The sequence below is a fragment of the Grampus griseus genome (genome assembly GCF_964374135.1).
Source record: "Grampus griseus genome assembly, chromosome: 1".
NCBI classification, from domain to species: domain Eukaryota; kingdom Metazoa; phylum Chordata; class Mammalia; order Artiodactyla; family Delphinidae; genus Grampus; species Grampus griseus.
In genome coordinates this window covers 175,275,521-175,294,600 of record NC_139017.1, presented here as the reverse complement: position 1 = coordinate 175,294,600, position 19,080 = coordinate 175,275,521, and the positions used below count along the sequence as shown (strand labels likewise).

At 44.0% G+C, this 19,080-nt stretch overlaps 1 protein-coding gene across 1 annotated transcript in view; it reads left to right on the top strand.

Annotated features, from left to right (window-relative positions):
- Nucleotides 1–19,080, top strand: part of PEX14 (peroxisomal biogenesis factor 14) — a 137,228-nt gene that overhangs the window by 97,457 nt on the left and 20,691 nt on the right. The window contains exon 4 of the mRNA XM_082675724.1: nucleotides 11,917–12,045. Coding sequence (XP_082531850.1) covers nucleotides 11,917–12,045 — 129 coding nt within the window. The remainder of the gene's footprint in view (nucleotides 1–11,916; nucleotides 12,046–19,080) is intronic.

The following is a 19,080-nucleotide window of genomic DNA, read 5'->3' as shown; positions in this document are numbered from 1 at the left end:
ATGACACTGTACCCAATAAAGACAGTAAATATAAAAAAAAAAGATGTTCAACCTCATTAGTCAACAGAGAAATGCAAATTAAAATCAGAATGAGATAACACTTTACACCCACCAGAATGACTAAAATTGAAAAAACTGGGAGCTTTGGTTTTGGATGTACTCTTGGTCTAAGTGTGAGTTGGTGTAACCACTTTGGAACTGTTGGCAGTATCTGTTAAAGTATGCATACCCCATATGGTCCAGCAGTTCCCCTCTAAAATATATGTATAAGGATCTTGATGGCAGCAGTAATTATATAGATTGTTCAAAACTAGAAACAGATAAATTGTGGTTCATTCTTATCCTATATAAGAATACTACACAGTAGTTAGAGTGAAAGAACCATGGTTGTGTGCAACAGCATGGATGAATCTCTCAAGCATAATGTTGAGTGAAAGAAGCCCTTTGTAAAAGACTGCTTCCTGTGTTATTCTATTTATATAAAGTTCCAAAATAAGTCAACTTGACCTGTGGTATTAGAAGTTAAGTGGCCACTGGGAGGGAACAAGAGGAATGCACCTGAAGGTGTTCTAGTTTTGATCTGAGTGGTAGTTACATGGATGTTTCACTGTGTGAAAATTCATTAAGCTGTACACTTAATGTTTGCATGCTTTTCTGTATGTTTATAGAACACCAAGAAATGTTTATTTAAAACTACAGTGAGAAAAAAATAAAACTACAGTGAGACCATCTTTTTACCTTTCAGAATGACAAAGATAAAAAACTTTGATAAGATCACGTAGGCAAAGTTGTAGGAAACAGACATGCACACACTGGTGGGAATGTAAGGGGAAATAACCTCTAAGAAGGGCAGTTTGTCAATATTTATCAAAATTTAAACGGCACCTATCTGAGTCTACTTCCAGGAACATACTTGCACATGTACAAATGGCACATACAAGGCCTTGTATTGGGGCTTTGTTTATAACAGTAAAGGTACAATAAGGGACAAGTTAAGTTGTGGTACATCCATATGATGGAATACCTTACCTTATAGCTGTTAAACAGAGTGGGAGGGCTCTATAGATACTAATAGTATGGAATGCTCTCTAAGATATAGTAATTAAAAATAGCAAGGTGTAGAGCAGTATTTATACCATGCTATTATTTGTATTAGAAATATATATGTATACACATAAATACATACGCATGTATAATATATAAAATATATGAATATATGAACGCACTTTCATATTCATGGACTACCTTTAGAAGGTATATAAGAAACTAGTAGCAGTGGTGGCCTCTGGAAGATATAACTAGGTGGCCTGGTTACAGGAGTGGAAAGGAGACTTAACTTTTCACTGTTTTGCATTTTAGAATACAGAATTGTACTATGGGAATATATCTATTAAATATTAATTTTTAAAAGAATGTCCAAAATCCCTTAGAAAGATGTGATGCAGGGGACTGGTGTATTACCTTTCAGTAAGGCCAGTGCAGCCACATTTTCCTTCACAGTGAACTAGACCTTTGGTTTGACACCAGATGACATGGCTGGCTTTGCATAGGGGTGCCAAGATGTATGGGGAGAAAACACCCTGCCGCAGGGTGCTCAGACTGCCAGCGTGTGCGGGAATGAGCTGATGAGCGGACAGTAAATTCAGACCTCCTGTCTCATGCTTACTTGAAGACACAGCACTTGTTGAATGACAGTGTAGACCCCTCTCCACTGCTGATAGTGTCATTTTTCCTTCACTCCTTCCTTCTGAACGTGTATAAGTTGAATTCAGATTAAGTTAAAAATGATGCAAAACTGCTTCCTTTTGTGCTTTTTAAAAATGTATTATAATTGAGATCATGCTAGGAATATAACACCACCTGCTTTTTTATGTCTTAATGTATCAAAAGCATTTTCCCATGCCATCAAAAATTGTCCATATGACTGTGAGCATTTGAATAATATTACATTACTGAAATATGTCATAATTTGTCTAATCATTTCTCTTTGGACATTTACGTTGTTCAAATTTTTTGCTGTTATTCAAAATATGGTGACAAGCCATCTTCGTATATTAGTCTTACACTACGTTATGTTATTATTTCTTAGGAGTAAAATCGTCAAAGGGTCTGAACATTTTTAACTACTCTTGAGATCGAGTGCCGAATTGTCTTCTAGAAACTGCTCAGTTTGCTCTTCCACAGCACCCTCGTCAGCTTTGGGTATTCTCATTCAAAAATCATTTTTAATTTGAAAAAAAATCAGTCTTAATAACTTGACCAATACATGTGAGTGATATGCTAGAGGTCAGGGATATCAGTGTTCCTTTCAACTGAAACAGAGATTTGGACTGTTTCCTCTTGAGTTGTGTGGAGTTGTGAGGAAGAACTTGGGCTCTGAAGCCTGCTCCCTGCCCGCGGCACCAGGACCTTCGGGGAGTGGCTTTACTGTCCTTGCGCCTCGCTTCCCCATCTGCGAGGTGGGGAGAATAAAGCACTGTTGCCACTTGTGGCCACTTGGGTTATGAGCTGCATGGGTCCACGATGCCACAAACACAGTGATGTGGGGCCTGGAGTTGTGCATCTCCATGGCCCTGCAAAGGGTGGTGTTGGGATTCAGAGTTAAAAATGTAAAAAGCTCCTCAGGAATTCCCTATCCCGTGGTTAGGACTCAGGATGGTTTCACTGTCGTGGCCCGGGTTCAATCCCTGGTCGCAGAACTAAGTTCCTGCAAGCTGCACGGCACAGCGAAAAGAAAATGAAAAGCTCCTAAAACTCTTTGACACTTGGTCTTAGTCAGTTTTGGCTATTATTATGGTTGGAGAGTGGAAATATGAGTGATTTTTAACTTTTCTCTATGCTTTCTTTTATTTTCCATGTTTTCTGTAGTTGACGTGCTATTTTTATCAATAGATATTTCTGTGTTTTATATATCATATGTCTGCATATCATAATATTACATGTGTTATATTGTACTTAGAAGATAGACAAAGTACTCATCCAATGGGAGAAATTGGGGGGGAAGAGGGAAGCTGCCATTTAACAGGTCGGGAAGATGAGGTCTTGGCTCTCTCACATTGCCTAGCAAAATAAGCACTCAAATATTTATAGATGTGGTTGAGTACTTAATATTTATCTCTACACTAATAATGTTGACAATAGCAACCAATACCAGATTCATTGGAGCTACGCAAATAGGCGGTGACAAAATAATGTATTGACCTATTAGAACATAACATGTTTTAATGTGTTCATATCAGATTAATATGAGGACTTTAAAAAAAAATCTGATAGCTGCACGGTAATTTAAAACTTCAAGAAGTAAGTTGAATGCCAAATAACAAACCTTCTGATCATATGTTTAAGATTCAAGATGTAAAAGAAAACCCCACACGAACATTGGACTTTTGTAGCATTCAGCTAAGTGACAAAGAGTGTACCTTGGTGCATGGAACTCTTGTGATGGGGTTTTCTTTAAAGAACAAAAATCTCCACCTAGGTTTGCATCCTACAGTAGGGTTGTTTCCCAAATCAGGCTGTTTCAAGTAACATATGAAACGGCGTATGGCTGTCCCTACCATCCCAAAGCAAATGTTTGTTTTGTTGCAGTGATGGAAACATTTCCATTGGTGAAGCAAATATTTAGAGCTGAAAGAAACATTTGGGCAGCCAGGATGTGTCAAAATAGAACAGATGCCTGCCTTTTAAAAACACAATTAAAAAAAAAAAAGCCACCTTGTACTTGGCTGCTGGTGGTACAGCCACAGTGGGTTAAGCAAGAAATTAGATACTGCGGATGTCATTCTAATCCCAGCTCCTGGGTACATCTCTGCACCTATTTCTGTCTTGGTTTTTCTCTTCCAGAAAATGGGGATAACCATTCTAAGTGATTTTGTTCACGATTAAGGTTTTTTTTCTCCCTCCACTTATTTTCTTTGTTCTTAAAAATTAATTTATTCTTTTGAATCAGAAATATGTTCACATGGGACACAGTTCCTAAGAATATACAGTGAAAAGTCTGCCTTCACTCTGTGTCCCCAGCTACCAGTCTCCTCTCCATCTGGGACCAGCATTACCTGTTTCTTGTCTGTCTTTATTTTATGCATGTACACACAACTACATAGATGTGTTTGTGCATACATAGATTCTTTTATTTAACACAGAGGTCCCATGTACCCTTCACCTAGTTTTCCCCATGTTCCATATGTCCTTTTCGTTTTTCCTTGTCTTTGAGGTTGTTGGTTCTAAGAGTTTGCTTATTTAAAATGTGCTGTGTCAGATAGCAGAGTGGGGAGCAGGCGTGTCAGGCCACCCTCTCGTGATCCCTCCAGAGCAGTAAAAAGAGCGCTGTGTTGGGAGTCTGGTTCTGCCCCTGGGCTCACCATGGCTGTGAGTAAAGTCACTGCCCCTCTCCATGTTCTCTTATCTTGATCTGTAAAACAGAAGGAAAGGAAAACAAAAAGAACAGGTGATAGACTAGATGAGCTTCAACTTTTCTTTCAGATCTGAATTACTTTGGTTGTCAAAGGTGAATTTTTCTTTTTCTTTAAAAAAACTTCACTGCCTCTTCTAAAAGGAGCAAGTTTCAAGTATAGTTAAAGGTATATATTTACTTGGCTTTCCCACATATGTACAACCATACGTTTGGCTTTCCTGGCCTTTGGCATTCAAGTAGCAGTGATTCCTGATTATCCTACTCCTCAGTCTTTAAGACACGTTCCTTTCCCTAGGGCTTGTTCACTGCACTGTGGGAAGGGCTGACTTCCCCGCCTGTTGCCAAGGACCCTGTAGGGTTAGACGCTGCTGTCCGGGACAGCCGGCAGCAATGTTTGTCGTGCCTTGGAATTGATGATCAAATATGAGGAGCAACTCCTCTTTGTTTTTGTTTTTAATTTAGCAGAGAGGGATTAAAAGAAAAAAAAAAAAAGACCTTTAGACTATAGATGTAAAAATAGACATCACAGATGCTGATTGGAAACCCTCCCAGTCTTTCACATGAGAGATCTCAATTTGTGTTACACAGAGGGGCAGCTCACTTCTGTCTTGTTCACCAGTTATACTACTCCCCAGAGAAGCTCAATAAATTTTATAGGGAAGTTTCCTCCTTATGCGGAAGGAGCTAAGCTGAATGAGTGTGGCTGAAATAATTTAGGGCTCCAAGGGAGTCCGTCTACCTTGTAGAGTAACGTATTGGAAGTAAATGTGCAAAAACTTTTGATCTTGGTTGATTTGGCCATGTCATTGATAGTACTGGGCCCTGGCTTCTGTGACCCCATCCTGTCTGATTTGGAATAAAACTGCTCCCTAGAACTTGCATTTAGTTCTCTGCTAAAATCGTCCCTCTGCACGCTTCACTGGTAGTGGCTGCGGAGCTTGCCTGCTCATATTCTGCCATTTTCACCACTAACCCTTTGAAACCTGCGAACTTGGACTTGGCTGAGAGTTTACATCTCTCTTCTGCCTCTCTGAGCGGCACAGAGATCCTCTCCCACTGACATTAGGAAAGCAGAGCTGCCTTCTCTTTTAGACTGATGATGGACCAAGCCTGGCTGGTTGCTCAGTCTCTGAGCTAGCAGTGCAGTACATTTTGCGCTGGCTTTTTACTCGGTGATTTATACTCCACGTGGCTGGGTGATATCCAGTGTCCTTTTGTCTTTGTGTTTATTTTTCTTGCACATTTAATGTGTTTAAAGGATATAGTGTCTTTATGGTCCCCTGGGATAAGGAGGGATTGGTGCAAGTTTTAATGAGAGGTTCCCGGCTCTCTGTGTTGAGATGAGAATTATATTCTTGATTAGATATCTTTCTTTCCTTAGGTGGCAAGAGGCAGTGTTTTGCTGCCTTTTTAAAATTATTTATTTATTGGCTGCGTTGGGTCTTCGTTGCTGCACGCGGGCTCTCTCTAGTTGCGGCCAGCGGGGGTCTACGCTTCGTTGCCGTGTGCAGGCTTCTCATTGCGGTGGCTTCTCTTGTTGCGGAGCATGGGCTTCAGCAGTTGTGAGGATGGGCTTAGTTGCTCCGCGGCATGCGGGATCTTCCCAGACCAGGGCTCGAACCCGTGTCCCCTGCATTGGCAGGCGGACTCTTAACCACTGTGCCACCAGGGAAGTCCCCGCTGCTTTTTGAAATAGCATTTCTGTCTAACGATTTTTAGAAGGATACTGAGAGGACATTCTGTTTCAGGGCATCATCAGCAACTTTTTCTCCTGTTGTTTGAGCTTCCTTATTTAAGGAGAGGGGAGAGTGTCAAGTCTTGTTCTTGAATTTACGTATCAACATCAAGATGGTGGGAACCGGGCCCCACCATCAGATCAATTTTTATAAAAACCCATTCAGGGCGATGATATTTGGAACTAGTTTTCTCAAAAACTGTTTTTGCTGCTTGGGAATAGTCAGTCAGCAGAGAAGAAAGCATTTGGCTTATTTGCTTAATATTTTAACCAAGTGAATTAGGTTGGGGGGCTGGGGGGAGGGGATAAGAAAGTGGGTGGGGGAGGCCTCATAAACAAGGTGATATATAATATTTTTTTTGTTCTCCTTTTAAATAAATACCGATCAGCTTTATGTTCAGAGACAATAGGAGCCGTTGGCTTAAATTTGCAGTTTACTGTATTTATGGCTGTAATATCAAGGTGCTGCCGTCGTAATTTCATGCCCCAATGAGAAGAGCAAGGTCGAAGCAAATGCTTCCATCGGCATCTGCTAACACACTAACTCATAAACAAGGCCCGGCTGGATCAGGTGGCACGGAATAATACAGGCTAATGAAATACAGCACAGCTTTCCATTACTGTTAGTTTTTACAGTGTCGTCATTACGTGTAATTTATGTTTAAAAAATTCAATTTTATACAAGGCACTGGGAAATAGGGGTCTACAGGTCATCCAACGACTTTTAGAGGCTCTGAGAGTCCTTATTGTACTCCACTGTTCCAACAAAATGTTAATAAAATAAAATAAAAATACTTTTTCCCTTTCTCCTCCCCTAACCTTTTCTGAGAGAGTTGATTTTTCTTTTAATTTGGGGAGTATTTTTAGCCAGCTGTCTTCTCTGCCTCATCTCCTCCCAGAGTGCCTGGGTAGATAACTAGCTGTGTTCCGAGAGAGGTGACCCGTGCTCAGTCTCCCTGCGTCCCAGATGAATCTCCCAAGTCCTGTAAATAGAGGGACTGCGACGGGGCGGGGGAGGAAGACGGCCGAGTGGCCAGCCCATAACTGCTGCCCGTTGCCACTGGCCCTCTGGCCCTGTTCCCTAGTCCCCATCAGACTCCACATTTTTATTATAATACTCGGACTGGGCCGGAAGGTGCTGTCAGGCGTTCATCACCTTGCTTATATCCAAACTATTCCTAACCCTGCTGTCCTGGTGGTTGTTTGACCTGAGGGATACAGAGAACACTGCTGTCTGCTGTCATCTCTCTTTCTTCTCCCCCTGCATGGAGCCAGGCCCTGGGGCAGTGCCCAGCGGTCACTGGGGAGAGAGTTGAGGCTCCTTATTCTGAGAAGCTCTTGAACCGCCAGTCCCACAGAAAAAAATCAGCCCTCCCCGGTGCCCGGTTTGTCTGAGCTGAGTGGTGGGAAAGGACCCAGTGGCACTGTGAGCCAGTTGGCTGCAGCTTACACAGTCAACTGGTTTGGTTCTGTTTGCATTTTAATAGGAATCTTTAAACAATTTTGTTTATCTTCTGAAGGATAAAAATAAGCAGGTGTGGCAGCCCGGAGGCCGTTGACTTCAGCTGCTGCAGCAGTAACACGGGGCTTTATTAATCAATAGAATGTAGCTCTCTTGTTTCTGTTCTTTTAAAAGAATCCCACCCTGGAGAAAGTGATGGAAGAGAAGTCCTTGGCCAGCATCTACACAGGGGCAGTCTCCTGGGAAAGGGAGCTGTTTGGAGAAGTAGATTCCAGAGAACCGAGGGAACTAGCAGTCCGTCCTGGCTCCGGGTCTTCGTCTGCACGGCTCGCTTTGAATTGAGCGCAGCTTTGCAGATCAGGCAGCTGTGGTCTTAAAGGTGAAATGATAGAGGCAGGCGTCCTGCTCCATCTGCTCACCTCAGACAAGTCCCCTCTTCCGTTTCTCCTCCTCTTGAGTAAAGCTAGTGAGTGGATGGAATAACCGAGCAGGACTTCCTTAGTTTTGCTCTCTATCAATAACATAGTTTAATTGTCAGTGTCACAGGCTGGGGGAGGGGCTGGTAGCTCCTGGAATCACCAAGTAGCAGAGGTGAAGTTACTGAGAGAACATCTAAATGCAAAGTGCTAGTGCTAAAAGAAAATTTTAGGCTTTATTAAAATTGGCTCATTCTTCCAAAGGCAGCAGCTAAAGGACATGTGAGTCAGGGATGGGAGGGGAGGAGGTTTGCCTGCCACAGGACAGTGACACCCTTTCCTCCTGTCTCTCCTCTGCTCAGCCCTTGCTCAGTCCCTCTGCGGTTAGATTGCAGATAGCAATCAACTGGAAGGAAGTATGTGTGTCTAATTTGCATGAGATTATTTAAAACAAAAACAAAAAAAAGGTCTGCATTAGTCAGGGTGATGGTAAACAACGCAAAGAGCTGCCTTTTACAATATAGCCTGTGCCTCAGCTTTCAGAGCCAAATATAATTCACTTACAATCGGCAGTTTCCTTTATTATTCCTTTTAACCTTTTGGATTCTGCAAGGTCTCAATCGAAGTTCTCCACTGTTTATCTCAGTGGGGGTGGGTGAGAACCTGGCTGTCTTATGTGTGGGCCCTAAGGCAGTACCCCATCCCTAAAGGCAGGGTCCTTTCAGCGCCAGGAGCTGGTGAGTGGTAGATACCTGAAAGGAATGACACTCCTCCCCACCTCAGGCTCTGTGAGTCCCAGATGAATCACTTGAGTCTTGCAGAGTCAATCTTCCCAAAGCTGGGGACACTCCAGAGGAAAAGGCCACTAAGGGAAGCGTAGGCACCAGTCTGTGAGAGGCCTTTGGATTTATTTGATTAGAATATTAGAAGGAGATGAGGTCGCTCTATCTTGTCACTCTGGTAGTGTTCAAAAAGTTGTCCAGGTGTCATTTGCAAAAAGGACCCAGGTGTTAGGTTCCTGTGTTGTTTTGGGATAGCCCCAAAACAGCATTCACTGGTTCTTCCTATGGATGGGGTGCCGGTGGGGGCGGGGCTGGGGGAAGACAAATTAGTCCTCATATTTTCTTTAACAAGATTGAAGACTTTAGGCATCATTTTGATGTGTTGTAACTCTGCGCTGTAGTGGGAAGTCACCGGGCTGGGGTTTCATCTGGCATCACCAGGCTTTTACTAGTATGATTTGAGACATAGTTTTCACCCTTCTTAGCCCTCAATGTTTTGTTTTTTTGTTTTTTAATCTGTTAAATAAGGGCAATGGCTAGGATAATGGCCCAGCTCTGAAATTATCTTATTCAGTGAGATCGTTAAAATGCTTATTTTTTTAAAAAAGAAGAAAAGTGATTCATTTTCTGTAACTAAATCAAAATTCTGACTCTCCAGAGAACTAGGGATATCAGAATTCCAGCCAATGTAAATTTAGAGCATCAAATGATAAGGTCTGTATAAAACAAGAGCTTGGAAGGAAGTGCTGATGCCCTTTAAACCGGGGCTTCACTAGTGGGCTTGGCTGCAATAATGCAAGGGATATGTTTTATTAGGAAAATAGGCTTCGTAAAAGCTCAGGGCCAGAGGGCAGGACGGTGGTCAGGGAGTCCTGTCCCTTTAACCAGCTCCAGCTCTCAGGGCTGCAGCACAGCCTGTAACTTGCTGTATATTTCCCCAGCGTTAAACATTATGGTACTTGTTTATATTTGAAAGAGCCAAAAGGGAAAATGAGAATGCAACCGAATGCTCCTTTTGGGAAAATTATCCTCATTTGCAGCCAGTGGCTGACAAGGCACACGAACCACCAGCTTTATGAAGTCCCATTGTGTACCAGTGACCAGTAGCTCGTGCTGATGCCGCATGTGCCACTGTCTTCTTTCATGGCTGATTATGACTGGTTAAAACCGTGTCTTTCCTACTAGAACTCTGAAAGGGGTTCCCCTTTCTACCGAGGAGTGACTGGCAGTCAGTACCCGGGCTGGAGCCTGGGAGGCGCTCGCTCAGTGAAGTGTGTTCTCTGTGTTTGCCCGGCTCGTCTGTCTCTCCTGCCCCTGTCCTTGGGAGGTGACATCACAGTAAAGCGGTCCTTTTGCAGCAAGCTGGGGGCTTAGGGAGGAGGAACATCCCCTGGCTAGCCCCACGTATTCAAATTCAGCTCTCGTATTTGAAGGTGCCAAGCGCCAGTAAATGATCCTCTTTGCCCCCTGCCAGCCTCTCCTCTGCCCCGTCAGTCTGTTGAGAGGATGGTACGCTTGCTCGGGCGACCCAGCAGCACTGAGACTCCACGGAGGTGTGGCCTTGCCCACCACTGGCGGGCTCTGTCATGTGCTGAGGGCAAAGAGGGAAAGGGATGCCGTGTTAAGTGGGGAGGGACCTCAAGTGCTCGGTGCAGAGAGAAGAGAGGGTCCAGGGCCGTTTAGAATAGTTCAGGAATTCTCCCTTGACCACTTGTGGTGGGGCATGAAGAGTTTGAGGGGCGGCTGCAGCCAACTCACATGCCAGCGTAGTGTGGGGCAGCGCTGTGCTTAGAGCATTAATGGGCTCTGCCGGCTAGCCCCTTGGCACAGAGCTCGAGGCACCATGCTTCGGGAGATGTTGACCCTCAGAGCCTCCTTGTACTTCACCTCCCCCAGGGACAGATAGACCATGCTGCGGACCTCCGATGGAGAGCTGCCGGCCCGATGTGGACGAGCTCTCGGCTCTAGTTTAAAAGTTCTGTGTTGTGGCTGGACTGAATGTCGGGATTCCCAGAACAGCTCGGGCCGGCCAGAGTGCTCTTTTGCAAAGACTAGCAGTGACCTCCCACCTGCTTCTCCCAGTCGCAGCACTTGGAGCATTTCCGTGCACACGGCTGCTTCCCCTGCGACACAGAGCTGCCCTGTGGGGAAGTCTCTCTCACACCTGTGCGCCACTCCTCGTGCAGATGCTTTGGATTGGTCAGTGCCCTCGTCCTCTTCCCCCAGAGCCGGCGTCCCTGGTCTGCCTCCGACCTGTTGAAATATTCCAGCTGTGCGCCCACTGGAAATGTCTTCCTGGGTTTTTCACTTGCCTTTTATTCCTCCTTGGGCAAAGCCTCTCCACATGTCATAGCCACTGCAGATGGCGCCCTGCAATTTCCTGATGTCCCAAGTGCACTGTGGTTTAGAGTGTTGGGAGGATTTTTTTAAAAAAAGGAAAAAGAAAAACTAGCCAAAGGCGATATAGGCAGCCTGTGATAGTCTAGAGTAATAATCATCTGAAAGTTTGGGCCTGGCCTTGTTTTGATCTGTTTTCTTGTTTTATTTTCTTCTTTACATTCTATATCCCATTCATACTAATCACAGTCAGTCCTGATTTTTCTTTTTATTTCTGCATTTGTCATAAAATAAAGCAAATTATTCCCGTCTTCAGAAACGATCTAGACTAATTAGTCGTCTCACCCAATAATTAGTTTTTTGTTTCCCTGTCTGTTTTCATGCATTATTGTTAGTTTTTTCCCCTCTTTTTTTTTTTTTTTTTAACACCATTACGGATTAAAATGAGCCACATTTGCAGTTTGATGGTATCTGTTTTCGGGGAAGAATGGAGAATTGCAGTACTGAGAGACTTCAAAAGCAGCAATAAACTCAAGGATAAATTAAGGAAATTGAATGAGCCACATTTGGAAGCAGTGTTGAGGCTAATATTCTGTCGCTTAAGGTTAAATTGCAGCTGAGTGAGGTTCCAGAGAATCCGAAATCGGGGAAGCAACTTACTAGGATGCTAGGCATCCTGTGACTCTAAGGTCTTTTCTCAAATGATTTCGTTGCAGCCATGGACAGTGGCAAAAGGTACTCACCTGCAATTATGTCCTCTTCTTCCCCAGGGCTGACGGATGAAGAGATTGATTTGGCTTTCCAGCAGTCGGGCACGGCTGCCGATGAGCCTTCGTCCTTGGGGCCAGCCACACAGGTGGTTCCTGTCCAGCCCCCTCACCTCATTTCGCAGCCATATAGTAAGTCACCCGCTCAAACTCTGGCTTTAACCTTGACTGGGATTCAGGACTCTGGCCAAAGGGCAGCGCTTCACGTCTCCCAGAGTCAGCAGGCGTGGCGGGGTGGGGGTGGGGGGCTGGGAGTAGGAGATGGCTCTTGGGTTTTTCCAAAAGACTGTGACACACCCAAATCCTCTTCTAGACGAACTTTTAAGTATGTGACAGAGGTTTTAAGACTCAAGGTACCAGAATAAATGAGTTTATTGTCTTGTTTCAAGGATTTTGATTTCAAGCAGGAATCTGTAAAAGTATTTATTGGTTCAGTTTCCGTTTTCTTATATCAATGCTTTTTGCATGTTACTGTTTCACTAATAAGAACATAAACATCTGATTTATGGGTGCATTCTTGTTTGGTCACTGAAATAACTTGTCTCCTAGTTTTATCTTTTAAAGTTAATATTAGTAGATTTAGGCTAGCCTTCCTCACCCCACCCTCCTTTTCTTCCTTCCTTCCTTCCTTGTCCTGGCTATACCATGTATATTTATGTAGTGGCAATCTGTTAGAGAATTTCACATTAAATGTGAAGGTCCTTTTTGAATGCAGCTTTTAATTATTACATGAGAACATGACCCGTGAGAGGTTTTTGTTGTTTTTAAATGAAAGCTACTTTTAGCAATAAAGCTTCTTTAAGCTAGTAATAAATGCACACTTCCAAAATATAGGCAGAACTCCTTCCTTAAGTCACTTATGAAAAACCTAAAAAGGTTAAAATTGACTCCAAAGCAATGGAAAATTGCTCAGTTTTGTGTGTTTAACATAAGACTTCAGCCTTGGATCTGCTGTCTTTCAAAATGCCTTTTCTGTAATTGTCTTCATTTTAATGGTCTATCTCGGAAGTTTTCTTTTTTTCAAAACATGATTTTAAAGTGTCAGATATCAGATTTTAAAAGGCGCAGTTTAAAATGCCAGACTTGTTTTGATCCCCACCACGTGGCCTGGAACCGCCTTCCGGCCCCCACTTCGCCGTCCTTCCCACAGCTAGGGAAGTGCAGTCTTCCGTACAGACAGCGCGGGGGCCAGGCAGTAGGTTAGAATATGCTTTGTGTGTCACAGGTCTCGTTTAGATATCACCTTTCTTTTGCTCTCTGGAAAAGGCTGAATGGGTGAGGCCAGGTAGCACGAACTCAAGCTGATCTATCCGTGGTCGCCTTGTCTAACAAACCACTGGTGTCGTGTGACCTCTGAGACCGGTGCTCAGTGATGAGCCTTGTACTGGGGCTGCTGAGTCAGTGGCAGCTATTTGTCAGCCTGGGACTCATTCTCAGTCCTGGCTGACGTTCTTTTCTATCCATTGTGTTGCTTTGGGTCACTAAACATAGTCTCTGTGTTTCTTTTAAACCAAAGGCTAAGTCTCCACACTTTTTCTTCAGGTGTGTCCTTGGGCCCAGGGTTTGATGGGATTTGTTGAGGACGGGCAGTGGCAGCTGGGGTGCAGAATTTTCTAAAATGCACATCTGTTCTATTCCAGCTGTTTCCTCCATGGCTTAATACCAAACAGGTCTCTCCGCTACTTGGAAACTCCTTGCTCAGAACAAATTGTTCTGTTGGTCACAGAGTTGGCCTAAAGCATCATGCGTTTGCCTGCTTTCAGTGGGCACTAAGGGTTAAACTGCTAGTCTTTCTGAAGAGGCAAAAGAATGGGTCTGGGAGGGGCGAGTCAGTCATTTAAATCACTCTCCTGCCCAGATCTCTCTGAGAAGAAGCATTACACGTTTAGGTATTTAGGTAGGAGTATTTTTAAGAGTCTCCCAGCCCTAAAAATAAAATACATCTTCTTAGAGACAGACTCCTTCCTGCTTTGACGCTAGTATAAAAACAATGGTAATGGTAATTTTAAATACCTGGAGTTTTTTAGTTGTCACCCTCGAGCTTCATTCTTCTTGTACCGTTACCCCGCTCCTCTCAGCTTGGGGTTGACTGTACCTCTTCACTTCTGTACTTTTGCCAAGAGGTGTCAAAACTACTCCAAAAAAAAAAAAAAAGCTTGATTTTGATTAATATAGAGAAACAAGACTTTGCCTGACTGATAATAAAACTGATAAATGACATTTGAATTACTTGTAGCGGTAATTTATTACATAAAATATCTTTTATTTGACATGCGATTAGTTGCTGGAAGCATCACTCAATCTGACTAGTTTAAACATGCTCTAAAATGAACCCCAGTAAAAACCAGGGCTGTCTGCTTCTGGCGTTATGAAATATACTAATCCTGGAGTGAGGAAAAAATCTGACTTTAAGTATTTAAATGATTAATTGGGTTTATATATTTTTTTTTACCTTTCTAACCCCCTTAATTACAAGCAAACTCAGGGGAGTTTCTGAACTAGGTGTGCAATCTGCATGCTTATCACCGAGGCATTGTCTGCGTCCTGGGAGGGATTTATGGCCTCCATTGATGTGTGTTCCTGCAGATTTTACATCTGGAGCTCGGGCAGCCCTTTCCTTCCCATTTCTTGGCTTTTTAAGGACATTCCATCTCTGAGCCCAAGCCTAGAAAATGGGATTTTCTGGGCTCAGCCCCAAACGCTAATGTCTCCAGGAAGGGTGGCTTTTCCGAGACCACCCCTGGGAGGCCAGTGCTCGGGGATCGTCACCTCTGGACTTGCCCGCCCTCCTGCTTGGTGGCAGGTGTTCCACTCGGTGCCTCTTATGATATCTCTGCTTTTTGGTGAATGTGGTTGACCTTGAGATGTTAGTGAATGCCAGCATCAGCAAAGAGAACATGGAGACCTAGCAGAAATGGTACCAGTTCATCACTGTTTATTAAGAACCTGCTATATGCTCAGTACAGTATCATGAGAGATTCAAAACATGATCTTTAAGAATCTTACAGGCTCTCTGGGAGAGATAAGATAAACTCTTAAGAAAAAGATAATAATATAAGACATTGTGATTTAATGCCAAAATTAATTATACAGACAAGAAACTCCACAGGAATACAGAAAAGAGAAAAATTAATGTAGGCTCGAGAAGTCAGAGAAGGCTTTGTGAAAGTAGGAGGAGGTTGACACCAGGGGAAGCTTGGTGTCACCTGGTGTGAGAATAAACCAGAGTTGTCAGGGCTTAACAGAAAGTCGGGTAGAGCTCAGGAAAAGTCAGGCCGGGATGCAAGAGGAAATTTGACATCTTCTGTTTCTCGTTTTGGTTTGTTTTTGTTCGACTTTGAAGCAGGAATCAGTGTGTGTGTCTATGTGCAGAGCCTAACACAGTCCTGAACTAAAGTCCTTGTAAGTGCTTGACTGATTCATTCATTCTAAGATGACTTTTCTTCTTTCCTTCCAGAGAGACAAGAAAGCAAGGTAGCTTTGAAATACAGGCAAGGCCAGTGTGAATTTTGTATGATAATAATTTTTCTTAGGCTTAAATATTCCCCCCCGCCACTGTCTTTGGTAAACAATTTAGGCTTTTTCAAAGACTGACCTACAGCTTCAGTTGCCTCTTCTTAAAATAGGATGTACATGTCTGAGGTTGGTGAAAGGCTTTGACATTTCATTAGAAACCCTGGGAGAGTGTTGTGTGCTCTTTCTCAGTTTGTTTCTCTTCTGGCCCTGGTTAGTAACATAAACTTTCCCTTGATTGTCTTAGATCCCCGAGGGAGCGTTGATTACTGAATACCTGCTGTGTGCCAGGCACTGTGCCGGACCCCTGGGATGGGACGATTAAGGCCTGGCTGGTCTCTCTCTCCAGCCCTCCTGTCCAGTAGGAAAGACAGTTCAGGGAACACAGCAGTGCTATGAGGTCAGCCCAGGATGGTGGTACAGACAAGGTGAAGGGGCACCTCAGAGAGCAGGAGATGCCTAACTGGACCTGGGGCATGATTGGTACAGTGACCAGACAGGATGGACCGGAGCATCCAAGCTAAAGCAAAGCCACATGGACGTGAGACCATGTGATGGTCAGAGCGGCTGCAACATGGGATAGGAGTGTCAGAAGAGACAACCCGGGGGAGTTGGCCGCCAGGTCATCTCCCTGACGGAGGACAGTCAAAATCACATGGCTTTTTTACTTTGAAATGCATTGTGTAATTATTTTTGAGGCTGTATTACCTATTTAACTGTATTATTCTTAGACTAATATTAAAATTATTTGTACCATCAGAGCAGATGCTGCGTGGGGAATTAGAGAAGACATGCTGGGTGTGCGCTGGATGCGACAGGGGTCCAGATGCTCTGCCCATAACTCCCTTTCAAATGCCTCCATTCCAACTGGGATGGAGGTTCCCCTTGCCTTGATCAGCCCCCTGCTCGCCACCACACTACACTGAAATATTTACTCACTTCCTATTAAACTGTGAGTTTCTTGAGCTCAGAGGCTTTTTTTTTAATCTATGGCCCGAGGTTCTGACTTAGCAGGTTTTCCAGAAACAATGGTTGAATGAATAAATGATGGTGGACGTGTGCTTGAGAATTGCCAGGCTGCCGAGTAATACCATCAACTCTTGGGGTTGATGCCAAGGTAGCCAGTCAGTGAGGCCTCCTGTGTGCTCTGTGTGGAGCAGGCTGCAGAAGTAGGGGACAGGCCTCGCCTCAGGAAGCCCCGGTTTAATGTAGAGGGAAGCCCCATGCTTGGGGTAGGACAGCAAAAGCTAACCCATGCCATCTTGTATGGTGTGAATAGTGAGAGCTTTCGAGAGTTAAGAACAAAGGAACCCCCAGGGTGCTGATCTCAGGCCAGGCCTTCTGGAGGAAGCAGGTCCATGGAGACACTGAGAAGCTGGGGGTGGGGAGGGTGTAAGTGACTCTGGAGGTGAGTGTGAATGGAGGTGGCGCTGTGAACAGCCTCTCTGTTCCCACCAAGAACTGAACGGGGAAGAATCTCTCCCGTTTCTCTCTCTCTCCCTCTCTCTCTCTCTCTCTCTTCCATTTCTCTGTCGGTTTAGCACACAAATCTCATTTTTTGCTACATAAAAGTTACTGGTTTGTATATGAAGGAAACATTTCTCTAATTTTGAGGCAATGGTACTTTTCTTCTTTTGTCCATGTGACTGGTTTGGAATAGCAGCTCGTCAAGGGCCAGCACCTGTCCGTTTTGTTTGCTTTGTGGAATGCCCAGTGTGATGCCTTGTGGATGCCGAATAAACGCCATGTGTGGATATTGAAGAGCGCAGGCATTACAGTCTGAGTGGAAACATCCTTACCTTAGATTTCTTAGACCATTGAAAGAGCCTTTGGTGTTGGTGGTAGCTAGGATCATGGCTGTGCTGACAGTGCAGCCTGTGTTGGTTGTATAAGATTCTGCAACAAATAACAGTGGTTTAAACAAAACAAAGGACTCTTTTTCTAAGTAAACATAGTCCAGGCTGCCGTACTGGCCCTGTGGTCCTCAGGGACCCATGCATCCCTCACACCTGGCTGGCATCCAGCTTGTGTTCCAGTGTGACAGCTCCAGCACCAGCTGTCCTCTCTGCTGTCCAACAAGCAAGAACAGGGAGAAGGAAGGGAAAGGGCAAGTCACCTTCTAAGGACACCTCCTGGAAACCACCCACATCCCTTCCCCTTTCTCTCCATTGGCTGGAACTCAACCACGCGGCCATACCTGTCAGCAAGAAGGCTGAGAAATGCAGTCCTTGTTCTGGTGGGCATGTTCCCAGCTTTTTTTTTTTTTTGCGGTACACGGGCCTCTCATTGCTGTGGCCTTTCCCGTTGCGGAACACAGGCTCCGGACGCGCAGGCCCAGTGGCCATGGCCCACGGGCCCAGCTGCTCGGCAGCATGTGGGATCTTCCCGGACCGGGGCACGAACCCATGTCCCCTGCATCAGCAGGCGGACTCTCAACCACTGCGCCACCAGGGAAGCCCGTTCCCAGCTTTTATATCCCATAGAAAGTTTGAGTTGGAATTCACACTAAATTCAGGATAATGATTACCTCTGAGTGAAGAGGAAGATGTGGCTAGTTTCCATGGTATTTGGAAAGTTTTAACCGGTAAAGTAGGTGGGTTTAGGATTGCATCTTATTATCATCTTTCGTAACTTATCTAAATATTACATTCTTTTGTAACTATCAAATAATACAGGGTACCTTTAAAAAGTTGAATTAGAAATCTTACCTCTTGCTTCTTCCCTTGGTCTCAGCTGCTTAACTGAGCAGAGAGAGACCTTAGAACCCACCCTGCTGGGTACTGTTCTCGGTCACTGCTGACTTCTTTTAGCTCTCTGTCTTTTTTAAAAAGAAAAAATCTGAACAGACTTAAAAAAACAGCAACAAAAAACAGCTTTACTGAGGTGTATTTTACATAAAGTAATGCATCCATTTTAGTTATACAATTTGAGTTTTAACAAGTGTACACTGCCCTGTAGCCATCATCATTGTAGAACATTTCTGGCACCCTAGAAGATTCCCCGTGACCTGTTCCCAGCCAGTGCCAACCCGCCCTGACGCTGGGGCAACTCCTGGTCTGCTTTCTGTTGCTGCCCATTTAGACTTATCTTTGCTAGGGTTTTGCATGAATGGTACAGTATGTCCCCTCTCATGCCTGGTTTCTTTCGCTCAGCATCATGTTTTTGAGCTCCATCCAAGTTGTGCATATCAGAAGTTGCCTCCTTTTTATCACAGAGCTGTATTCCATGGTTAGGATGCACTGTGGTTTGTTATCCATTTACCAGTTGATGGGCTTCCGGCTTTGGGCTGTTTCCAGTATTGAGCTGTTACGAATAAAGCTCTTTTAAACATTTGTGTACAAGTCTGTGTCTGTTTTTATTTCTCTTGCGTAAATGCCTAGGAGTGGAATTGCTAGGTCAGAGGTTAAGTGTAAGTTTCACCTTATAAGAAACTGCCAACCTGTTTTTCAAAGTGGTTGTACCATTTTACATTCCCATCAGCAGCGTCCGAGTTCTGGTTGCTGCATATCCTCTCTAACGGTTGGTATTCTCAGTCTTTTTAATTTTAGCAGCTTTAATGTGTGTGTAGTGGAGACTCAGTCATTTGAGTTTACATTTCTGTGAAGACTAATAGTGTTGAGCATCTTTTTATGTGCTTATTGCCCATTTACATAT